Source organism: Chelmon rostratus, chromosome 5, assembly GCF_017976325.1.
Source record: "Chelmon rostratus isolate fCheRos1 chromosome 5, fCheRos1.pri, whole genome shotgun sequence".
Classification (NCBI taxonomy): Eukaryota; Metazoa; Chordata; class Actinopteri; order Chaetodontiformes; family Chaetodontidae; genus Chelmon; species Chelmon rostratus.
In genome coordinates, this window is record NC_055662.1 from 11,955,446 (window position 1) to 11,975,463 (window position 20,018).

A 20,018-nucleotide genomic window follows, 5' to 3' on the forward strand; every position below is an offset into this window, starting at 1 on the left:
GACAGTTTTCTGTCACAACAGCAGGAGGTCATCGCTTTCCCACATTAAAAACTGCGCAGGTGACGTGACGCTGTTTACGCACCTGTTGCTGGTGTTGCCGCCTCGCGCCCTACAGGTGTCGCCTCGCGACGACCAGCACGAGCACGGTGAAGTGTATTGCAGTGTACAGGAAGCTCTTCAAGTGGCCTCGCCCGGTCACCGCCGCCGCCGTCCCGCTGCCCCCGCAGCTGAAGCCGCCGTCCGTCTCCCCGGCCGTCCAGCTTTTCTCCAGCTGGTCCCCGATCCTCCGCAGGCGCGACGCGAGCAGCTGAGCGACGGAGCACGGCGAGGGTCGGCGGGCGCTGCAGGTGGAGTCACCGGGCAGGAGCAAAGGCTGGTCTATCGGCAGCCAGCACATCCTCCCTGACAGAACGAACAGTCTTTTCTCCTTAAGTCTTGAAGATATATGACCCTCCTTCTCTTCTCTCATCAAACCTTAACAGTGTTTGCGTCCCCCCTTTCTCTCCCTTTCTCTCTCTCTCTCTCTCTCTCTCTCTCTCTCTCTCTCTCTCTCTCTCTCTCTCTCTCTCTCTCTCTGCTGTATTATTCATTACAGTGTCACATGGTGTGGGGTTTACATCATCTTTTCCCAAAAGAGATGCAATGGTTAACGCTTGAATCTCTCCTGTCTGGTTTGATCTTCGGAGCCTTTGTTACAGGGTGTTCTGGGACATTGTGTTCTCATGTCTTATTTTTTAACTGTAAAAGAAGCATTTTGTATTAATTTCAAACATGACCATCCCACCGGCATGGAATACGAATTAATTGAAGTTATAGTCAGTACAATTCCCAGTTGTGGCCACAAAACATATATAATCTCTGAGATTTGCCGCTTCTATAATAAAACTGCGGAATTAAAAACTCTCGGAACTTAAGTACAGCAGCGCCTTGTCCCTCTTCGGACTGTTTATAGAGAAGGACATGTGCTTGTTTTGCGTCGGTCCCGAGCGAGGGCTTTCCTCAACAGGTCTGTAACATAAACAAATTCCTACGACGCCGCTCTATAACACTGCGAAGTTATATTTTGTCAACGATGATTGAGAAATATGGCCGAGGACGAGCTTGCTGCGTTCAGGAAGCGTTGGAAACAAGAATTAACGAGTAAAAAAGATGAGCAGCGACTTGTTTGTGCTCCCTCTCCTTCCTGGGATGCTCCCGGTCAGTCAGGCCAGAAAGACTTGAAAAATAGGTATTTTGAAGACTCGAAACATCCTTCAAAACCAGAAGAGGACGCTTACACTGCGGATGAAGGATGTGTTGGTGGAAGAGGAGGAGGAAAAGCTGCAGCGGAGGCAGAGGATCAGCCGGAGTACGTGTCCATTGCACGTAGTTTGCTGGATGGGAGGACCAGTCCCCTCCTGGACAGGATTCAGGAGGAGAGAACCAGGAGAAAGAGGCAGTATGCTAACATAACTAATGTCTGCAGCACATCCCTGCAGCAGCAGCAGCATCCGCCTCAGAGGAAGGTCAAGAAAGACGAGGAGCTGCTGGATCAGCTCATTCAGGATCTGGTATGAGGATGATGATGGAAATGATGATGTGGATAGTGGTTGACCAGAATCAGCTCAGTATGTAATGTTTTTAATGTTCTGGTTTAATTTTCTTCTGCAGAATGAAGTCAATGACATTCCCTTCTTTGATATTGAGTTGCCATACGAGTTGGCCTTGAAGATATTCCAATATCTCAACTGTACTGAGCTCGGCCGGTGTGCACAGGTGAGCTGCTGTGGTAAAACAAAAAGAAACAGCTGCTTTAGACTAGATCCCGCAGAGGTACCAAGATAAATCTGAGCCAAGACGATATAGAAAAATGAAACCAACATCAAAAACATTTCTGCTCCATAAGGTTCATTTTTATTAACTTAAATTTGTAGAAAATCAAAATTTTCTATTTTGTTTTGAAATACCAAATCAGTCCTCTAACAATTATTCATATAAAATCTGAGAAGGCCAAATTACACGTTAATGAAACAGCTCACAGCTCATAGATTAATGCAGCCCTTGAGGAGAAGCTGCAAGTGGACCCAGTTCCATTTCACTCTGAGGGGCCACAAACCCAAAAGGTCAGGAATCGCTACTTTAAGCCAACAATTTCAGACTGCTCTAGTTAGTTTTGGCTGGATTTAGATATGGTTTTAGTGCGGTTAGAGTGAGGGTAGCCATCTGGAAAGGGCCTGAGCCCCCAGCTTGTACGCCTAGAGCAGATTTTACAGTTAGAAACTAACAAGAAATGGTTTTCTGCAGATAAACTGACAAATTAAAGTTCCACTCTGACTGATTTTTTTGGCTTCTCTTGTCCCTTCCCTGTAAAGTGATCAGACTGTGTGGTGGTGAAGAACCTTGCACTTCCCCCAACATGCTAAATTGCTTAGCCCAGCTTTAATAAACCTTATGTGACTTAAATTGGCATAGATTAGTAAATTGCATTTTGTGTGGCCGACCTACACCACGTGGTGCACAGAGTCCATCTGGCAGTCAGCCGGGCTCGTTAAGCACGCATAAATCAAGGGATGCAAGCCTGTAATGTATGCTGACTCAATCCACCGTCACGCTGTCCAATCTCCTCCCAGGTGAGCAGGGCATGGAGAGTCCTCGCGGAGGACGGAGTTCTGTGGTTCAAGATGTGCACGAGGGAGGGTTATCATCAGGATGCCAGCGTGTCCGACTCCCCCTGCTGGAAGAGCACGCTGCGAGACTGCAGGAACTCGGCCAAAAGGGTGTGCTCCAACTGGAAGGTGGGCCCGAGCTGTTCCGCTGTGGTGAATCAGAATCACTCTTTTTCCACCCAAATTCAGCATCTATGCTGGAGTTTGTCTGGTGAAATTGGGGCAGACAGTGTAGAATATACAGTAGGCCTTGCACTGTGTATCTCTTATTTCCAGTTTTATGTTTTTAATTTAATTTTATTCACTTTATTGATCCCAAACTGGGAAATTATTCTCTGCATTTCACCCATCACTGTTTGAAACACACACATGCAACATGCAGTGAACACACAGGAGCAGTGGGCTGCTGCATCAGGTGCCAGGGGAGCATATGGGGGGGTTAAGTGCCTTGCTCAAGGGCAGGTTTTGTGAGTGAGGTTTTGACATGATGGCAGACAATGATGGGAAAGTTATCATCTGATTTTATTTTGGAAGAAAATATAATAAAGATTTATGAAAGTCAGTCTCGTTTGAAGCCAAGTGATATGTAGTTAAATTAGTTCTCTATTTGCCAGTTCAACCTGTTTGCCAGGTGTTTTTTGAGCATTATATATTCATATAATGCGAGTACTCGGGGCATCCATGTGCAGCCTCTATATAACGCATAATCTGCGGTGAAACTCGTTCATATTCCAATATTTTGTTATGATATGCTGGCGCTATTCCCCTCTGAGCCCGTGGTGGCATGTTATCAACATCCAGCATCTCTAGACAACTACCTCTGACGTGGATGATGTCATTACTGAACGCCGGGCTGCGAGCAACCAGCCACAACACGGCTAACTCTGCGGCGGTCGGCTACGAATACGCAATGACGGACCATAGCTGTGCCAAACTACAGCTAAACTGGCCGACCGCCGGCTCAGAGGGTCCAGGTTGTAAAAAACGAAAGTTATCCTTTAAATACTATTTGTACTGTTTTTTAATTGAGTATATGTCAAAAAGGATTAGCAGATTGTCAGAGTCTGTTTTATATATATTGTACACAGTGTCCCAACTTTCTTGGAATCAGGGTTGTAACTTGTATTTGTATGATGGATGGAACAGTGAGTTTTCAACCAGGTAATATTTTCTCTCTAGAACCGAGTGGGATCCATCAGCCAGCTGCAGTTCGAGCTGGGCAAGGTGCTGTGTGACGTCAGCTCCTGTGACAACTTTGTCTTGGCTGGGTGAGTTTCAAGGACTCCCAGATTGCAGGCCGCTTCTGACACTGATGTGTGTTAACACTCGCTGTAACTTCCTCTGCTCGTATTCATCTGCCTCGTTGTCTCCCGCACTCGTTAGCTTTTCATGTAAATCTCAGTGTGAAATAAAACTTGGTTATAAATCGTCTGATTTATGACTGGGTATTTAATTAACAGTACGTCGCATTTAGACACAAGACGTTATGTATCACTGACTGATGCCATGCAGTTGTGATTGACAACCAAAGCTCCCTGTCTTCTGCTGTTGGCCACAGAGCAGTTAAGAGTTTAGAGCGTTGCCTCATACCTGGAGGTGTGATGATACAATGAGATCAAGGCTCATTATGACGCATCAATGTTCGATACACTCACAATATGTTAAACAGAGGTAGAAAGGGATAAACAGAGTGAGGCATAAAATATACAAAACCTCAGTTTTTAAGTTTAAACATTCCTCCTTTTCAAATTGCTTTTTTCTAACCAGGTTTCATGCAAATAGTCTAAAAAATCTATTCAATGAGAGATGTAATGGATGTTTTTGCAAATGTACATGAAAATAAACAGAAGATAAAGAATGTTGGATAAGGAAAGACCATTTTGAATGTGCTCAGAGTAATAAATTACTTTGTCACAAACCTCAATCTGCACATGAACTGATTTCAGGACATGTGGACAGTTTTAAGACTAAAAGTCAGCAGCAGTTGAGACACCTAACTCACATTTTTGCATGTTTTTATACCCCCCACTAATGGCACTACCGATAGCAGTAGCTGGTAAAAGTGGAGCACATGAAATGCAGCTGAGCTGGGACAGTGATAGATTGTGAGGGCCCAGAGGAGCCTCACAGACTGCCCACAAGGAGATGTGCAGCGTCTCCAGGGAGTGATGTGATTAGATTCCCTGCAGTCCTGCCGTGTCTCACTGGACAAGAAGGTGTGTTTGTATCAGGTTCGCAGCTGAACGACGCACAGTACCAAAACAGCCCAGATATGAAATAAAGCACTTTGCGAAAATGTGAACACACTCTCAAATCCTTCTTTTTATTCTGTTGCTATCAGCAAATTCACAACATCAATACTTTCCCCATTAATGGTACCTCAAGGGTAATTCCGCTAAGTGAAAGTACTTGATTTTGTTGAACTAGAAAAGGATCGATTGCAGTTAAAGAGTAATCAAGAATGATTCAATTGCATCCACAGAATCTTATTAGAAAACCGGTGGAATAAGATTTGGCACTTAAAAGGGAACAGGAGACATTGTCTCATTAACCCAACAACTCTTGGAGTCACACAGTGACATAAAGGCCAAATCTGTTGAGGCTTCCTCGCATGAAGATCGCAGTAATCTGTGCTCGAAGTTTCCCGCCTGTCAAAGTTTTTTTTGACGAATTGCTTCGATGAGATTCAGCCTCATCATCCTGTTGATAAGCTGGCATCGAGATGATGTACCAATTAAGTGAAAGTGTGTATTCCTATTGTTTGCTTCCTGCCAAAACCCTGTGATGCCAGTCACACACACACACACACACACACACATACGGGCGCACACATGTACACCCTCTGTCACACTCGCTGTCACTGTGTCACACGCTCCGGCTGCGAGGCGGATACTTGCTCAGACATGATGGTATCTGTGGAGGTGGCAACGCTGGCAGTTTGTTGTCTCCCACTGTCAGATCTCATTGTCTTGGGCGCAGAGCGAGGGAACAAGGGGACAGCACAGAGGGCTTTTGAGTATGAGGGGCTGAATTTGTTGTGGATGAAGATACAGGCGGCACTGAAGGGCATAGACAAGCACAGGTTGGGGTGAGGTTGTACAAGAAGGTCACATTCTAGTCTGTTAAAGGTGGTTTTAAGGGTGCTTTGTGTAGTATTTTAAGATCCAGAAATCATTAGCAGAAGTTATGAGACATTTGTGTAATTAGATTTTAGAAGAAATCTGTTGGTTTGCCTCCAGGCACAGAAAGAGCTCTCTCTGTGGCACAGTTAGGCGGACAGCACACCTCTGCAAACGGAAATTAAGCAAAAGCTTTGAGTTTGTTGAAGAGGAAAAGCGAAGGGCCAGTGGAAGAGTGTCTTTATCTTTAGGTGCAGGCCTGCAGCTGATTGCTTTCATTATCTGCTGGTTGTTTTCTCCATTCTTTGATTAAATGTTCTGCCTACAGAATATCAAAAATAACCCACAAAAAATGGCCGTGATAGTTTTCCAGAGCCGGAGAGGACTTCTTCAAATACCAACCAACAGTGCAAAACTCAGAGATCTTCACTTTACAGTCATGTATAGCAGAGAAAAGCAATAAGTCCTCACACTGAACAAGAAACATGTCAGCTGAATGACTCACATAATGAATGGGATGATAATTAATCATAATTGATGATTTATTAATGGTTTAATGGTTAATGTTTCTACAGTAGCTCAGAAAGGACAAATCATACACTTGTACTAGAGAACGCCTTTTTAGAGACTCCGTACAGGAGGGTGAGACGAGCACTGCTTGATGCTACAAAATCCTGCACAATGGACGTTTGAGGGATTCATTTTCTGAAAAGACACACCTTGGCTGATTGCCGCTTCTCGAATATGAGAATTTGCATTTCTCTGTTTTAAATAATTGTAAATTGCTTACTTTGAGGTTTGAACTGTTGAAAACAAAAAAAAAGCAATGTGAAGATTTGGACTTGTGATGGCTTTCTTAAAACAATGAATTGTCAGTTGCAGTTCTAGTCCTATGTAAAAGTTCAATATGTTGAAGAATAAAAAAAGTATATATTTCTTTATTTGAGGATACATTCAAAGTTTTATAGCTGCGTAGGAGTTCTCAGAACCCAGAGACTTGTAGCGAGTGCACTGGTAGGATCACCGTCACTTCCTGCTGTAAATCCTCCCCACGAGCGGCCAGTGGTAACGGGGTGAAATGTTCTGCATTGTTCCGCCCAAACAACACCCCTGTAATCCTCGAAAGATCGTGATGTAACAAGGATTTTAGAAAGCAAAATAACAACAAGTCAGAGTGAGTAAAGTGAGGAAAGTGTGAGAGGGGAAATGATTCAGCGGTGAGAGGGTGACGTCAGGTATTCTTGAAGAGACAGCCTTCTCAGCCTGTGGTGGAAAATGGGCGATAATTCTGCTGTTGCATTCTTCAGCCCTTTTTGCACAAACCTAAATATTTGAGGGATGTATGTTTGTTTTGTTTCTCAGGTACACGTCTGGTGATGTGAGGCTGTGGGACACGCTGCACTGGGACTCAACAGCCTCCTACCTGAAGACTAACAGCCTGTCAGGGAACTCTGACCCCAGACCTTTTGTTAGTCACGTCCAGGTCAACAGCTTAGTGGCTGCTGCGGCTTATGAAGATGGTGAGTGTGTGTGTGTATCTGTGTGTGTCTGTGTGTGTGTGATCCTCTGGTAGACTATGAGCACTTCTTTCATTATATCTTAAGGAAATTCTCAGGTTTTCAATGGCCAGGCTGGTTCGATGCCCCTGCAGCTTCTGCAGCTGTGATTCAGAGCAGCACAGATTAGCATTCTGTGTAACCCGTCCCCCCTCAGTGGAGTTATTAGGGTATTAAGTGGCTGTGTTTCACTATTTTGCGTAAAGGCTGTGTGGACCTGTGGAGCACAGAGACAGGTGGAGAGCCCATCCACCACTACCAGAGCCCAGGGAGGATCCAGGCCCTAGCCCTGAGCCCCGACAGCCCCATCCTGGGCTGTGCCGCCGGGCCCGATGTTCGGCTGGACCGTGCCGACGATCGTGGCTACTGGAGGACGCTCTGCCAGGCTCAGCTTCCCAAGACCGTAAGTGAAGCAGTTTGAGTCTTCGCATGTATGAAACTCTCCATACTGATGTTTTATTGTGTGCTGGCACAAATGATCAGTTGGTTCATTGTTTATCGAGCCAAAATGCAGAAAGTTAGCTCCAATAGAAGGCTTTTATTCATATTGTTCAAATTCATTCTAAGACCTTGGAATGAGGAAGTGATGGGCGTTTAAAGGAGAGAAGTGGAGTTAGAGAGAGCACTGTGCATATTAGCGGCTGTGTGAGTAAAGGGTGCTTCTGTCTTGTATGTACGGCAGGTGCAGAGCCTGGTTTTGGTGGCCGGCAGGGGGCAGCACTGCCCGCTGGCGGCCCTGACGGCAGGTGACACCGTATACCTGTTGGACCCTCGGGAGGAGGAGCCACGGACGCTCCACTCAGTCTACGGTCATCCTGTGACCTGCCTGGATGCCTCTGAGTCCCATGTTGCACTTGGAGTGAAGCGCACCGGATGGGCCATGCATGACGGAGGAAACAAGGTGGGCTTAGCGTCTCTTGTTTCAGACTATTCTGGCCCATCTGGCCATGTTTCGATGTCGTGGGCATTTGTGAATGGCATACTTACCTACAAAAAGGGAGCTCCTGCCTTTCATGTAACCCCTTGGGACTTCACTTGCAGAAAACAAGCAAAAAAGATGAGTCTTATGTCTGGAGTCAGGAACCCGTCTGCTCCCCATCTGGCTTCATTTGCACCGCAAGCTTGATAAACTCTGTATTTAACCTTCTGCAAATCCAGTAGAGCAAATTGTACCATAATGTCTGTATCCACCTCCTCATTTTGGAGATCTTGAACTGTCATTGGGCACAAGACATCAAAATCGAGGAAAAACTCCCATGTTGCACTGTGTTACAATAATAATACCAGTGTTACACACTTACCTGTTAAGTTATGCAGCACCAGAAAATGTCTGTGTTTTTCAATAGAAAAAGAGACAAGTGCTGTGATTTGATGATTGTCTCGTTTATTGTCATCAGCAGTCTAGTATGTATACGGGCTGACGATCTAGTGTTTGTATATTAATGAGATAGATGGAGCTGTATCAAGGTGCTTTTGTGCTTTTCTGGAATGGAAAAGCCTCAGGAAGGCAAATAAAATGAAACAAAACCTTGAATGTTGGCAAAGCCTCTGAACTTTGCAGCTGGATTTTAGATTTCTTGTGGGAAAAAAAAGAAATAAAAGATATAAAAATGCTAGCCAGAGCTCGCTAATTGCAATGAAAGGTTTCCAGTAGAGTTAACAAGGTCACTTGTGCTCTCCGCAGGTGCATAATGAAAACAATGATGTACGCTTTCTTTTCGAAACACAGTTCGTCGAGGGGAGAGCAGTGAGGTGAGGTTTTGGCATTAGGCCATTATCAGTTTAATCACCGGCATATAGCTGAAATAGCCGTCTTCCCAGCTCTCACTTAAATGAATTACTTTTTTGGAGAAAATGTGCCTGCTGCCTTTTAAATTTGGTGCACAGTTTTTATTTTGCAACATTAAGTCTGATGCATACTTTTAGCTGGTTTGAATTTTAGGTGCGTTGCAAATAAAGGCTGTTCTCTTTGCACATCTGGTCCGTGTAAATGTAAAGTGGGTCTCCTGACAGTGTGATCACTTTCACTCTGGGTCCCCTGAATGTAAGGCACCTGTAGGGGATTTGTTTATAGAAGAAATAGCTAGCTTAAATAGTGACAAGCACTCCTGGGCCCTGCTCCTAATGACTATAGCTTTTAAAGATACTTTACCTTAAAGGGTGCCGTTCCCCCAGCTGCATCTGTTTGCTTCTAATAATATCACGTTTCTAAGGACCCACGCCACCTAACTGACTCGTAAGCACTTACTTAGAAAGTACAGAGAGCCATGAGACAAACTATTCTGCTGGGATCAGGAGGCAACTGTGCAGCAGTCGTTATCTCTCAGCTTCGCTTCATCAAGATATTTTTTTCAGTGTTACACATGTGTTGCACACTTGAAGCAAATGCTAAAAGCTGCTGCATCCAAAGAGTATTGTTTCATTCAAAAATCACGTTAGTTGCCGTAGAGACTAGACAAGTGGAGGCTTTAGTGGTGTGTGTGTGTGTGTGTGTGTGTGTGTGTGTGTGTGTGTGTGTGTGTGGGTGTGCAGCAATCTGTTTGTAATTGACATGGTTTTGGCAAAGCTTCTCCACTGACATCAGCCCCTATTAGAGAAGCACAGCTGATATGCTGTAGCACTGATTCGGCGGCAGCACTAAAGCACCACACAGTGGAACAGTGAGGGATGTAACAGCCTCACCTTCTTCTGTCATCTCCTGTCGAATACTTTTTGCTGTCCGTTCAATCGACCTTGTGAAAATAAGTGGCCACTCTTTTGATAATCATTAATTGATTCTAGTGTCTCCAGTGTGACAATTGGCTGCTTTTCTACTTTTTCTATAACTTTAAACTGAATATCTTCGGCTTTTGGACAGTTGGTTGGACAGAACGAGACAGTTGAAGATTTGGTTTAGCCCAAATTTCCTATTCATGATTAGCATACCTCTCTTGCTAATTAAAATCCTTCACAAATTTAATTAACCTGTCTGCCACTCTTGTCACGCTTCTAACAGCGTTTTCGTACTGCGAAGAAGACGAAGCATGAATTGGCTGCAGCAGTGAGTGATGCCAGACATTTTTTATGCGACCTTTTGTAAGAAAACATATGCTTCATTAAAATCTGTCAAAATGCATGGAGGTGGCATCCAGCAAAGTCATCTCACACCTTTTTCTCTCACCGAAGAGTGAAACATTTTAATTTACAGCATTGTGACTCAGATGAACTCAGCCACATCGTCATGTTTTTGTTAACTAGATTCAGACTCGGTGGTGATCGGCGAGTTTGCCGCAGTTTTGTGTGAAAATCTGACAACACAAAAGCTGCCTTGTGTCAGTGATATAGAAGATTCTTGATCATATTTTGGCATGCGTTGTCATTTAGCTTGTGGCTTTGTCTTCTAGCCTTCCCCGTCTTTGTTGGCGTTGTCAGTGGGTGTGTATAAGTGTGTGTGGTCGGAGCCAGTCTCCAGATCCTCATTACTACTGCCCACCTTCTTGCCAGTGGACCGGGGGCACCCAGGCATCCACCCAGCTCGTCGCTGGGCATTCAACACAAGCTGGCATCACCATTGGCAAACTATCCATCCACTGCAGTGAATCTACCACAGAGCACAAGAGCTGTCAGAAAACCTGTCATCTTCTCATTGCCTCTAGTTCAGAGTGCTCATTGGTGGCGTGGAAGCCTGAATGAATGGGTTTGTGTGTACATGGAGCCTGTAGATGCATGGATAGACACATGTCGGGTGGATCGAAGTATTCACCATTTAGGATCAGGACATCAGGTCCATTTACTCAACAGTATTCTGAACAGGCTGCTTAAGAAAGAAGAAATTTCAAATAGAATATGTAACATCCTACCATGTGAACATAGAGTCAACACCCACAGGTGGATGCTGAGGTGGAGGTGAGGTTGTTAAATGCCACAAGAACGCTACACAAACAGCAGCGTCAGCAGTTAAAGTTACAGCATCGTTTCAGTTATCACATATCAGGATATGTGCTTTAATACACTGCCCTGTTTCTAAGGGTGAGTTGATTATACTGCATGGATGGATGGATAGATGGACATATTGTCAGAGATCAAAACAACTTTTTCTGGGTTTTACTCAGCGGTGTTATCCAGAAATGAGGCTTTGCATAATTCTAGGCAGCCACATATCACACAGTGTTATTTAAATATAAAATACCTACAGAGTTCTGACCTCGTCACTCCCCGCAAGCATGCACAAAGATCAGCACTGTGCCGACCAGGGAGTGACGGTAAACACCACCCCGCGAAAAACCACACTGGATGCAAAGCTTAAGAGCAGCCACGATGTGTCATCTAGCAGTCGTGGTTGCTCGCTTGTGGCCTTTACCCAGTCAGGGACTTGAGAATGCCAGGGAATACACCGTCTGGTGAGCACCTTCAACGTGAGAGCAGGGAATCAACCACTATGGGACTGCTGCCCTGCAAGGCTCATGAGGCCATCACGGTAATATACTGCTGAACTAAGCTGGATAAATATTACCTCACCTAACTACCTACCACCTAACTGAAGCTGGGTAATTACATAGCATATGCACCGACCTACCCAATGACTTCCAACAGTATCCACAATGCAACACCCTAGTGCTCATCGTAACACCTTAAACACATGGCTGGTGCTGTTCAGGAAGTTTGTGCTTTCAGAACAGTTATCTCAGTGGATGACACGAGCGTGGCTACTTTCCGTCTTTGTTCATCTTGCCTTTGTTTAATTAGTTTGGGAAACAGCCAACAGCTTCGAACCACAAACCACTAATGAGCCAAACAGAACGACTAATCTACTGTTTGCGATTTGGCTTTTAGATTCCTTGTTCCTCTGCTACTAGCTCCTTTTCTGTCCAGGGAGAGATCAAAGCCAGCTGCACGCAGGCTTCTCTGCAACCGTGGACACGCACAGAACGATGCAAAGATTGTATACCTACAAGAATGACAAGTACAGGTGTACAAAAGTGGAATCTGAGCTCGGGAGGCATCTGTAAATGGGCATCTCGTCAGCGTGAATCTGCTCCCAAAATGACATCAAACCACTAACCTGCCATTGTTGTGCATCTGGTCCACTGTGCTAATCTCTGTTGTCCACATGGTGTCTGAACCGAAAGCAGCTTTGATTCCATATTTGCTTCAGATGTGCATGACAGGGATAGAGGATCATGGGCCACGGAAAGCCAACAGTCTACAGACTTCATCCAAACCTTTCACCTCAGCTGCTGGTCTCACTCGTTTGTCTCTCTCTCTACTTGGTGGAGCATTAATCAGTGAACTCGGCTGGTGGAGGGACAGCCTGCAGGCAGCGGGCCCTCCGTGGCACATGGTCTTCCTTTCCCGGTCCGTGATATTCCACTTAAGATTAATCAGAGTCTGCTCTTTGGCCAAACGTGTTCAACAGCACAGACAATGACAACATAAAGGGTTTTCTCAAAAGTGCAGCGGTACTTGCCAAATTTTTCATCTTTTTAAAAGCAAAGAGAGTAATTCCATTAACATCCCAGTGCAAGCCACCATTAGAGTGTCCTTTGTCTGCAAACCTCACAGGGGCTCCAGCAAGTGCATTAACCTAACAGCTCCTCTGTAGTCATGCACATGATTATTCTTCCTTAAGACATACTACTGCAGTCTCTGAACAGCCCCAATATTATCACAAAACAGCTCCTTTGCCTCCCTCAGCAACATTTCTTCATTTCACCGGACAGATATTTAATAAAGAATATCTTCCCGCAACTGTAATGATTCATCGAGAACAGCAGGCCGAACCCCCCTTTCTCAGCTCGCCTCCCTCTCTTCCGCTGTCCAAATCCTATCAAGCTGTCATTTCAAAGTCCGGTGTGATTTGGGCTCTGCCCCGGGGTGGTGCACAATTAAAGCTCTGCTTGGCCCAAATAAGGGACACACAAAACCTGCTGGCACCTCCTTAAGGCTTACATAATTCTCTCTTCCTTCAAACTTCTTTATCTTTGTCGCTGTCTCTTCATCCCTCTCTCTCTCTCTCTCTTTCTTTCTGTCTTTCCTTTTCTCTCCTACCCTCTGGCTCTCTCTCTGTCTCTCTTTCTCTCTCTCTGTCTCTGTCGCTCTCTCCCTCCCATGGTTTAATTTCTTTATCGTTTTAATTATTCAAAGTCAATTTTGCCTGGCGGTTATCCTGTTTGTTCTCTCTCATTTGGATGAGAAAACACCAGCCGCTAATTGACCAATTAGGCCAGCTCCAGATGACATCATTGTAAGTTGCATGAAGAAAGTTTGCTGCAGCCGTTGAGCCAGAGGCAATGGTGTGCATCCCTGTCCGTATTTCAAGTGTGCCCAGAGGCTGATTTGTATTTCTTTTTTAATTTCCCCCAGATTTAACACTTAAATGCTGCTCGGCAATTAATTAACTGGCAAAGCATCACTTCAGTTAGCTGTGTTAGCTTCAGTTAGCTTTTGTACCATATGTAATATCCAGATATTGCCAGTTACACCTCAGTGTGCAGCGTTAAACTGTGCGATAAGTACAAGTTCACCAACTGTGCATCTGTCTGATTTAATCATATCTGATATTCTGCACGCCTGCTGTAGTTTGATGTATTTTCAAACTTTGGTCCAACATAAGGACACGCTTTTGGGGTAAATGGGGAATAAAGGTAAAACAAAGGTTTTGAGTGAGTCAAAGAAAAAAATATGACAGAATTTTTTCATATGCAAATCTGAGTAAAGTCAAAATATTAGGACAATATTTATTTTTGCTGTGTTTGAATATTTGGTTTGACAGTCTTAGACATAGACATCATTATATATTCCATGGTGATGCTCTGTCCGGCCTCTACTGGAGCCAACTTTAGATCTTTTTGCAATTTTAGTTTTGGGCTTTTTGCCTTCAGACTGGTCTTCATCAACTAAAACACATGATATGCCGGCTTGAGTTCAGGCAACTGATGCGGCTAATCAAGATCATGTTACTGTCTGGCCTCTGAAACTCCTTGTTTGCTTCGGTTGTATTTTTAAGATAATTGTCAAATGTATAAAAAGGGCTACAAAGTCCTACACGGCTCACCAAACATTGATGTAAATGCACTCAAAAGCTCAGAGTTAGGGTTAGGGTTCAAATGAGTGATGTGTGCGCGTGTTCTTGCTTTTCAGATCCACGTCTACAGCCTAGAGACGGGCCAGCCTGCGGTTTGTGTCGGCAGCTCGCTCGGAGATTTCACTTGCATCAACCTGAGAGACGCCCCCCCTCACCTGCTGGTGTGTGGAAGCAAAGACAGGAGGTAGGACACACAAAACGCACACCTTCACGGAGATGGAGATCGTGCACAAGGGCGGCATCGCCCAATACAGGCACTGCGGTTTATTTCAACATCTCAAACAGATGAAAGGGAGCCAAGAGCCTAAGCTTAAAGGAGTGCCTGTTAAATAGTTTTCCCACAGTGACGCCTGATGAAGGAGGAAGCTGCGGCTACAGTACCTGCAGTGGAGAACAGGTGTTAGGAGACTGTGTGTGAGAAGACAAGGCTCTATTCAATTTGTGCATTATTGACGCTTCTCAGTCTCATGAAACACAAAGCTTCTAAAAGCTTGATTAAATGAAAGTAAGACAGACGTTTTGTTCTCCTTTTTGAATACAGATGTCTGTCTGTATCCTCTTTTACCTGCGATACCATACAAGAACGAGAAATTTGGCCGTCTTCCAATCCGCCGACAACACACACATCCATGCATGGGCACACACTTGCCACATCGCTAACCTGGCTCTCCAGATGAGAAAAAGACACATAAAAGAGCCATTCTCATCCATTCTGCACTTGTTAGCGGCTGCTGCGGTGCATGAGCTGGCAGGAAAACAAAAATCCCTGGCGCGTCTTCCTCCAAAGCTGCCCCCGCTGTTTCTATTCAGCACCAAATCCATCTGGCTGTTAAGTAGTTGGCTTCAAGAGAAAGACAGACCATATCATATTGTTTAGGTTCTGTGTTTTTTCCCCTCTTCTTACCAGTTAGGACTACTCGAAATCCCACAACAAAATGCTCTGTTTTCGAAGACGTTTCATCGAGTGCCAAAAGAAAATGTTCAGCATTGTTTTGAGTGAAGAATTGAAATGGTTGTTTTCTTGCCAGAGCATTGGTCTGAATCCAATTCCTTCCTGCTTTACTTTTGATTTTTGCTTTCTGAGAGATGTGTAGTTTTGTTCAGAGAGATTCACACACCAGTTTGGCTCTTTCACTCTGGCCCCAGCTGATGCAGTGCACAGTTGAAGGCAAATGGAAATGGTGGAGACTGAGGGACAGCCTGCGATCTTGGCCCTCTGTCAGGGTGGCTGGAGGCCAAAGCCTAATGCATCCCTTCCTTTTGTCCAAATGATTTTTGTCCCTCCGTTTTTTTTTTTTGTGAGATCCAGGGAGCAAATGAGAGGTCCTGATAAGGGCTGTTTGGAAGGCGGCCACATCTGTGCAAAAGATGTGGGCACAGAGCAGAACTGGATAGAATACGACAGAGGGAAGAAACAGTGTGTGTTATACCTGTGGCTATTGGTCACTTTTCATTATGCAGGACTGCACTTCCAGAGTCCAGCCTCAAGACCACTTTGCTGAAGTCTTGGACTTGACTGGACTTCATCCTGCTAATTTAAAAACTTTAACCGTTGTCAGTGTGATTTTTAGTCACACTAGCAGCAATGCTTCAGGGATGGCAGTGTTGGTCTGTTGGTCAGGGTCCACCACTTCAACACAGAATCAAATCTCTCAGAAATGACAGGATGGGAGATTTCTGTTCCTATCAGGATGAACTGTACTCACTTTAGTGATCCCCTTACTTTTCATCTACTTACCTCTATCAATTTATTTGATGCAAAAAGGTAGAGTACGCTGTCCTGCACGTATTTCAGCGCTTAATCCTTTCTCTGCAAACTCTTGAAGTCCTGAAGAACACATTTTTTTTTTCATTTTTTAACCTGTTGTGGAATTTGCTTTATTCAGGCCTAATTTTTTACTTGATCTCATCCTGATCATGAAACAGAGAAGGAAACAGGTGGTCTTAACTCACAGGTTGTAAATGCAGTGTCTGCAGAGTAGAAAACCTGCATCAAAGTTTGGCAGTACTCTACACTGAATAGCCAAAATGTGTTAGAATCAAACCGGTCCTCTGTGTATAAAGATTAATGTCCCATGTAGCTGCAGGAAGCTAACTGGTGCTATCCGAGCCTCTCCCACACTTCTCTTATTAGGCAGAGCTCCTCCTGATTAATGAAGAGGAGTCTGGCCACTGACAGCTCACTGAAGACAGAGCCGCCTCCAACATTAGATTTATGGTTCCCCGCGGTCTGCCAGTAATGTTCAGTCCTCATTGTTTAAACGTGTGCTTCCATCACGTAATGCCACTGAACAGGCAAAACTAACTGCAGACAACAAGTCCGCAGTGCCCATTTAGCCATTTAACTCTGATTCTTTTGCAAAAAATTTGGAAGCGGAAATGAAATCTGTCTGAGTCCCCAAAGTGAATTTGATTATGGTAATGAAGTCTTGGAAGAAGGTTGCGCCTGGATGGAGTCATGTCCTGGATGCTTTCAGCTGCAATAAAGCCACAGTGACAACAGATGGAGCTGGAGGTCCCCTGGGCTTGTGTTTGCTCATGAACCCAGCAAGCAAAAATCATGCTCTTACTGCCAGTTATCCATAATAAATACTAATACAAATACTAACAGTTTAATAATAACAATAATAATAACGATATAAAAGAGAATATAATACTTATCTTGAAGCTTAATTTCTTTGTAGAAAGGACATCTCTTAGCTTTGTCTTATAGACAAGACAAAGCTAAGAGATAGATGAAGTCAAAAGCAAAGCAAGTCTGCAAAACTGCATTTAAAAAACAATGATTTAAGATGAAACTCAGTATGAACACTTGGATGCTTCTGGCCACAACACTTTTTAAATGTGACCCTCAAATCAGCTCTTCAGTGGACGTGCGTGCAGCAGGATTATCAGTAATTTCCATGTTGACAACGGTTTGCATCGTTTGTTCTTTACTGTACAATAACTGCATGTTTATGATGATGATTTATGAATTTATGAGGCGTCAGTGACTGTTTAAGCTGCATGTACAGTATCTACAGCTCTAACATATATATGATTGTGTGTGATATCAGATTGCTTGTAGCCCTGTGTTTGTGTTATTTTACACTGTTATACAGTTTTGTGCCCTGATCTGCTGTTGCAAAACTCAGTGTGTGCCATCATGGATTTTTCAAGCCTCATCTACAACTATATATCCATAACATCAGTTTCATGTGTCACACTGGATATCCTTTCTACAGTAATTAGAGTTCCGTGTTTTTCTGGACCCATGTCCACTGAAAGTGGTGAACACAGTACATCCTGGTTTTTGATCGCCTCAGAGGAATTAATGTGACATTTTGGTTAAGCCCAGGGCAAGCAAGGAACTTGCACAGACGCATGTGCTTCGGTTTGCATTTGTCTTTGGTCTCTTGGCTGAATGTTGAAAAGTTCCTTCAGAAGTGAGAATAGTGTCCTTTTGTCTTGAAATGAATGCGCTCTTTGACAAACTGCGCTCTCTCATGTGCGGTCTTGGAGTCCTCCGCCTCCGTTAGGAGGAAGTGAAATCCAAAATGACCATGCTTCACTGGAAGTGACTGATACTATTGTACTCACTTCGCTCACTGTTCTTTTACTCACAACTCGAGCGTTATCAAATCCCTAACACTTCCCTGGTGTTACATTAACAACCTCTGGCCTATAAGCACAGAATGCATCGTTTCTCAACTGACCTCCCTAATTGCAATGATATGACAGAGCTGAGCAACACATTTCTCAATAAAGAATAGCAGCATTTGTTCCTCTCTGCTGTGGTTCAGGGTGAGGGTGTTTGACCTACGAGCCGGCTCCTCCGCCGCGTCCCTGTACGCCCACCACCTGGGCGTGGCCTCGGTGCAGGCGGACGACTGGAAGATCGTGAGCGGCGGCGAGGAGGGATTGGTGTGTGTGTGGGAGATGAGGATGGGAGCGAAGCTGTGGGAGATGCACAACAGGTGGGTTTTTTTTCTTTCCTCTGAGCCGCTGAGAGGAGATACAATCTCTGAAACAGGCCACATGTGCAGTTAACTGCTTTCAAAGATGGGACATCTGTTTTTGTAATTGAGCTTCCCTGTTTCTAACACATTACACTTGTGGAATGTGCCTTTGAGATTAGAGTTAATTAAGACAATTGCAATTTCGTTGTCTTCTCATTGCGGTGTCTTATTGTTGCGAACCAATTTAACACCACATCCATGGTGAAAATTAAGGGAAAATGTGAATGTGTGCTGCTTTTTGCTGTTCACTGATTAGAAAGCATTCATTTTGTGTCCCGTGTGACGAATGAAATCAGAATTTGGACATTTTTAGATGCAGTTTAGCTCCAGACATTGTTCTCATGCGCAGGTAAAGGAAATATGTAAGTAAAAATATATATATTTCATGCTGAAGATGTTTCTCGCTGTCTTGGCTGCAGGCATCCTGTAAGGCATGTACGCTTCAACACAAGCGCCCTGGTAACAGCCAACATCCCCGATGACAAGTCACCACGGGGGGCCTGCATCACAGACGATGACCTTACAGCTCACCGCAGGTCACTCCCTCCCACACTCTCCTTCTTTTTTTAACCAGGATCTCTTCTCTACATCAATCTCCCATTTCCCACAAGCGTACAGACACCCTGAGTCAGAAACACTCAGTGAATTGGCTGCTTCTCTGCGCTTCACGTTTATAAAAGCGAATCCAACCTTGTAACGCTCTTATAGGAATATGGGATATTTTGGGAAATGCGCTTATCTTAGCATGAAGACTGGAAACATGGTGGAGCAGCTAGCCTGGCTCTGTCCCAAGGAAACCAAATCCACCTACCAGCACCTCTAAAGCTCCAAGCCACTCACCCTGTTTCTTTTTTTGTGTCATCTGTACAAAAACCAATGCGGCTTCATTTAGTCACTGGTCCTGGCCAAGAAATAGTCTGACACCTCATCCCTGTAAAACCACTAATTGTTGTTTTTACACCTCAGTTTTTGTACGGATTACACAAACCATGTGATGTGTTAATCAGTGATCTTTAGAGGTGCTGATATCACCCTCGGGTTTCCCTCTGTTTCCAGTCTTCATGCTAAGCTAAGCTAACCAGCATCAGACCTGTCCATCTCTGCCTAACTCAAGCATCCAGTCTGAAAAAATGAAGACCTCTGTGGCTGATTCTGAACGTTTTTATCCCTCAGACACAGGGGAGTGATCTGCCATTACGACTTCTCTGAGGACGCGTTGTCACAGGACCACATCCTGCCCATCTGCAGGTCGGACTACACCGAGTCATACGGCTACAATTACAACATAGGCCTGGCGGTGCCTTACGACAGGCTGTCAGGCTCCCATCCATCCCACTGACACTGAACAAACAAATAGGAAATTTCACCAAACTATATCCTTTCATTTTACTACTTTCCTTTTATCATCCTAGTCAGATCATGCTTTTTGGAAATGTCACACTTCATGTTGTATATTATCTGTAACTGTTATTGCAATTTGAAATGTTGAATTCAGCTACCCAGATGTTGCACAGGATCACAGCCTTGTAAACAATTTCTGTAAACTGGATGGACTTTTAATTGATGTTCCTGGATTTAATTGTTTGGCTGTGCAACACTACAGCAATAAAAAAAAGTCATATTTCTACCTCAATTAT

At 44.3% G+C, this 20,018-nt stretch overlaps 1 protein-coding gene across 1 annotated transcript; it reads left to right on the forward strand.

Moving 5' to 3' along the window:
• The first annotated feature begins 987 nt into the window (after positions 1-987).
• Positions 988-20,014, forward strand: fbxw8 (F-box and WD repeat domain containing 8). Its single transcript, XM_041937639.1, has 11 exons — positions 988-1,550; positions 1,651-1,755; positions 2,610-2,774; positions 3,825-3,913; positions 7,127-7,284; positions 7,527-7,723; positions 8,003-8,221; positions 14,440-14,567; positions 18,166-18,339; positions 18,801-18,917; positions 19,555-20,014. The coding sequence occupies exons 1-11, from the start codon at positions 1,086-1,088 to the stop codon at positions 19,718-19,720; spliced, it is 1,983 nt and encodes a 660-aa protein (XP_041793573.1). The 5' UTR covers positions 988-1,085; the 3' UTR covers positions 19,721-20,014.
• The last annotated feature ends 4 nt before the right edge of the window (positions 20,015-20,018 follow it).

Bases quoted from the DNA above. Each gene is read 5' to 3' on its own strand.
- fbxw8 (XM_041937639.1), top strand. From the start codon at position 1,086: ATGGCCGAGGACGAGCTTGCTGCGTTCAGGAAGCGTTGGAAACAAGAA. The intron at 3,914-7,126 runs GTGAGTTTCAAG...TTTGTTTCTCAG, and splicing joins GACAACTTTGTCTTGGCTGG to GTACACGTCTGGTGATGTGA. The intron at 14,568-18,165 runs GTAGGACACACA...GCTGTGGTTCAG, and splicing joins TGTGGAAGCAAAGACAGGAG to GGTGAGGGTGTTTGACCTAC.